The 5,056-nt window shown below is 42.3% G+C and overlaps 1 protein-coding gene across 1 annotated transcript; it reads right to left on the minus strand.

Moving 5' to 3' along the window:
* Nucleotides 1-3,844: 3,844 nt before the first annotated feature.
* On the minus strand, nt 3,845-4,795 carry LOC149997216 (olfactory receptor 8B8). Its single transcript, XM_090290965.1, has one exon. It carries the CDS (start codon nt 4,793-4,795, stop codon nt 3,845-3,847), a length of 951 nt encoding a protein of 316 aa, XP_090147091.1.
* Between the last annotated feature and the right edge of the window lie 261 nt (nt 4,796-5,056).

The following is a 5,056-nucleotide window of genomic DNA, read 5'->3' on the forward strand; positions in this document are numbered from 1 at the left end:
TTAATATCTAAGGAACTAATGACACAATAATTATTTTTATTAATGGTTAATGAGCTAGTGTATGACTAGTTGGTCAATATTATAATAAGGTTCTATTTTTCATGGGCTCTATAATCACTTTATTATCTTTGAGATTCCTAATAAAATCAATATATGGAATAGCTTTTTAAAAAAAAGTTTAATACCACCACCATGACTTAACACATGGAAGAGCTTTTTGCATGCTTTGTAAAACTTGGAAAATAAGTTTACTCTTAAAAATTATTTATAGCATATTATAGAAGGTGTATCTTTCATTTTATAACAGGTTATTTCATGCTAGGTCTTTATTCAGAAACAGTCTCTAATTATTACATTGTTGTTATGGAAGTGGACAATACGATTTAGGATATGGCTTTAGAAATGCATTTGCTATTAGCCTTGATGATAAGTAGAGGTTTACCAGCAGAGGAAATCAGGAGGACGTTCTGAGCAAAGGGAATCACAAAGGAAATATAAATGGTCACAAAGGGACAAAAGCACTGCAGATCTGGGGAACAGCAAGCGACGGGGAGACTTGGATTATTGTGTACATGGCAGAGAGGGGTAGGACATGGTTGGGGTGAATAAATCAAATTGCTATATTTTTCTAAGTCCAGAATCAACTGAAAAATTAGTCAGCTTTACTGCTGATGAAGTTGACTGGAAGACCTCGCTTGGATGTACATCTGCAAGGGGACCTTGTAGTTGCCTATGTGCGGACACAGCCCGAACTTAGGAATCAAGGTCTACACTGCGCTGGACAACTGTCGGCCTTCCCTACAAAGGATAAGGGCTGCAAATGGAGGAGATGCGTGGGGATCAGACAAAGTGCCTGTCCTAACTCCAAACGCAGAGGGGCCACAGAAGGGGGCGGGGCCGCACTGAGCTGCAGAGTAAATTCATTCTCCCAGTTTCTCATCAGTCCTTTGGGGTGGGGTTTGGAGAATAAGAGGGAAGAGAAAGGGTTGCCTCTTTATTTACCTGCTTGGGACATTGGAGGGCTTCTCCTCTGCTAGGGAACATAAAGGGCAAAGCAAAAATGAAGCTAGAATCACAATTTGAGCACAGACTGGTTGGCACCAGAGTTTGGACTTTACTGTAGTCCAAGGTGAGCAAAATGCAACAGATTTTCAGTAAGGACGAAAAAGAAAGATGGGACTGGAAACAAGGAAACCTGAGTTAAGGTGGTGGGAGGGATATGCAGAATTTGACACGTAAGAATAAATCAAAGAGAAAGCCACTCTTAGAATACAGAAAGGAATTTAAGATCATCAGATGAACACATCACTGTTAAAAAGCTCTTTAAAAAGAAGGAAGTAGCCATAGCTGGTGTGGCTCGGTTGGAGCATCATCCCATAACTGAAAGGTTGTAGGTTTCATTCCTGGTCACAGCACATGCCTGGGTTGCGGGTTTGGTCCCTGGTCTGGGAGGCAACTGATTGACGTTTCTCTCTCACATTGATGTTTCTCTGTTTCCCTTCCTCTCTCTCTAAAAGCAATGAAAAAATGTCCTCAGGTGAGGGTAGAACAATTAAATTAAATAAAATTAAAAAGAAGAAACAATGTTGTCTTTCTGTGCAGTGAGTGGAAACGTTTTACATCATTCCACTGATCTTATAGTTTCAAACACAATAAGGGTAGTCATTAAAAAGTCATAATTTTCATATGTATTTAATCACATGGAAAGCTGTTTACAGTGTATTATAAAACGAAAAATAAGTTACAAACTCCTACTTAACATGATCACATCTGTCTGTTCTGTCTGTGCAGTATACGTGTATATGTTGTTGAAATATCATCCATAGACACATATATGCACATAGTTTTTACCAACCTGTCTAACCCATCACAACTACACACACAGAAAAATAACCCAAAATAACATACACAAAAATCCTAAGAGTAGTTATCTCTAGGAAGCAGGATTATGGATTAAAAAAAATATTTTGCTTATCTTTGCTTTTCCATAGTCTTACAACACTCGAGCATTTCAAGGCACGACATGAAGGACGGAGGCAAACGGACGAGCGGTCGTGTCGTTCAGGAGCCCAGACTGAATGGGGCCGACAAGCAGATTGTGTGACCAGAGTCTCGGGGCTTTACTCCCTCCAACCTCAGCCCCATTTCTTCCTTTTCCGTGGTCTCCCCAGTCTCTGATGGGAGCTGTCACATGAACAGGTAAAAACTGGTGAGAAGAGACCACAAGTGACATTTAGGAATCGTCAGCTTGCGGCTGCAGAGCACTGGCCCATTCACAGAGAGCAAGGCTATCACTTGTTACAAACAGGCCTCTTCAGAGGAGAAACCTGTGAATGAGTATTTTACAAGTATGGACATTCTCCCATTAAATAAATACCCGCTTGCAGAATGACATTTAATACAGCTCATTCCTTCTAGCATTTATATCTTAGTTTTAAAGACTCATAGAACCAGCGATGGGGCAGGGAAAGTACAGGATGGGCCTGAAACATAATGTTTTGCCAAAAAGTAACAAACTGTTAAAGATCTGTTGTGATATATTAAAAAGACATAGGCCCCAGAATACAACGGGGATGCACGCCGTTGTCCGGGGACAGCCAACTGACCTGGAGTCTGCACGATCCTTCCCCATGTGGGAAGCCCACCCTCCCCTCCATACCCCCACTCTTATTAGGGATTTCTGGACCCAAGGGTAGGCAGGACGACGACCATGTCCAGCTTGAAGCAGCTAGAGGAGCATGAGACCTTCGCCCATTGTCCTTTATAAGATTATAAAGGGTCTTAAGTCTGAGAGGGGGGATCCGTTATTCTTTAATGTTATAAAAAATTAATTATTTTTAAAAAAAAGACTAATATAGGAAAGGGTGAAGCTGGGGAACTTACATGCACGACCCATGGACATGAACTTAGAGGGGGTGGGATTGCTGCGGGAGGGAGGTGCTGGACAAAGGGGAGCAAAGGGGAAAAAATTGGAACTATTGTAACAATATAACCAATAAAATATACTTAAAAAATAAAAATAAAATAAAAGGATGTAGGAACCAGTGTGAAGAGGCACCCAGTGGACAAATCAGGGACAAATTGAGCATCAAAGTAAGTAATGACAATAATCAATTATAATCCATTAGATAAAATTAGAATGCATGAGTTCACAGTGATTTAAATAAACAAATAAATAAGTAAATGCAGAAGAAGAAAAAGTTCTTCCTGACAGAATGCCAAGTAACAAATAACAAAGGATTGATGGAGCTAGAAAACCTCCACTTTTCAACCTTCAAAGTAATAATTGATTCAGGTAAGAAAGATGGATGCTAAAACTAGAGTGTGAAAAATTGAAAAGGAACAAGACATTTCATAGTCTCAAAATATCTCCTCATGATTTACCTTTAATTATAAAGAAAAAAACCCCTAATCTTCCCCAATAAATTACTAAGCAACTTGCAAAGTTCCAAAAACTCTGTGTTCTCAAATGTCCTCAGAAGCAATTCTGAGAGAATGGAAAATAATTTACTGAGCACTTAGCATTTAATTGTCTTCATAATTATTCAACAAATTTTTTTAAAGATAAAGGTATTGGTGCTTAGAGACATGAAGTAACTTGCTTAAGGGCATGTAGCTGCAGAGTAAAAGCTAAGAGTTCAGATTTGATTCTACCCTCCAATTCCCTCTCCTTCTCCATCCCTTCCCCTCTCCTTAAAAATAAATAAATAAAACCTTTAAAAAAAAAATAAAAATTAAAGGATGCTTAAAATGGGAAGGATAAAAATGTTCGAGAAAGAGTTAAAGCTTCCCCCATGTAACCAACGGACCCCGAATCATCTACGGAAGGAAGAATGTCCCTTCCCTAAGTATTGCTCCTTTCTTGAGAGAATGATGTTCTGCCCAAGGTTTTCTTCGCAGCTAATCTGACATCCTTATTCCTCAGGCTGTAGATTAATGGGTTCAGCATGGGCACCACAATGGTATAGAACAAGGAAGACACCTTTCCCTGGCTCATCGGTAAAAGAGAAGACGGCTTGAGGTACATGAATGCCCCTGACCCAAAGAAAAGAGAAACTGCAATTATGTGAGAGCTGCAGGTCTTGAAGGCTTTGAACCTTCCCTCGGCAGAACGGATGTGGAGAATGCTGGACAGAATGAGGATGTAAGAAATGAAGATGGTAACTACGGGCACACCAATGTCCATGCCCACGACCACGAAAACTACCAGCACATTCACACGGGTGCTCGTGCAGGAGAGCTCAAGAAGGGGAAGGATGTCACACATGTAGTGGTCAACCAGACGACGGGCGCAGAAGGCCAGTCTGACCATGCACGCTGTGTGGGCCACGGCCCCAGCGACCCCCATCACATGGACAGCCAACAAAAGAAGTAAGCAGACCGGGGGAGACATGGTGACCGTGTACACCAGTGGGTGACAGATGGCGACGTAGCGGTCGTAGGCCATCGCTGACAGAATGAAGGACTCGGAAACAACAAAGAAACAGAAAAAAAAGAGCTGGGTCATACACCCTGAGTAGGAGATGATGTTCTTCTTTGAGACGAAACCCATCAGCATTTTGGGAGTGATAACAGTGGAATAGCAGAAATCTATGAAGGACAAGTTGAAGAGGAAAAAGTACATTGGGGTGTGCAGGTGAGAGTTCAGCCCAATCAGTGTCATCAAGCCCAGGTTCCCCACCACGGTGACCACATAGAAACCTAGAAACAGGAAGAAGAGGGGCATCTGGAGACCCGGCTGGTTGGTTAAGCCTGTGAGGATGAACTCTGTCCCAGAGGCGTTCTCAGTGACCATTCTCTTTTATGGTAATCTGTGGGAACGAAGGAAAAGAGCCACTTACACACACACACAGAGGACACTGTTGCCCTCTGTCGCCTCCCCGTTCTTACAGATACGGGGCTTCAGCAGGAAGGCTTTCTGGATGCCATGCGCCCCTTCTCACGGCTCCCTGGAGCGGCCTTGGAGGCTGCGCGCGGAGAGCAGGAGCTGCCCGAGGAGGAACCGGGAAGTCTCCCAGATCTTTCCTCTCGTCCACTGCTTGTCTCCTTCTGACTC

Source organism: Furipterus horrens, unplaced genomic scaffold, assembly GCF_987537825.1.
Source record: "Furipterus horrens unplaced genomic scaffold, mFurHor1.1.pri manual_scaffold_11, whole genome shotgun sequence".
In the NCBI taxonomy this organism is placed as follows: Eukaryota; Metazoa; Chordata; class Mammalia; order Chiroptera; family Furipteridae; genus Furipterus; species Furipterus horrens.

Bases quoted from the DNA above. Each gene is read 5' to 3' on its own strand.
- LOC149997216 (XM_090290965.1), bottom strand. From the start codon at position 4,795: ATGGTCACTGAGAACGCCTCTGGGACAGAGTTCATCCTCACAGGCTTA.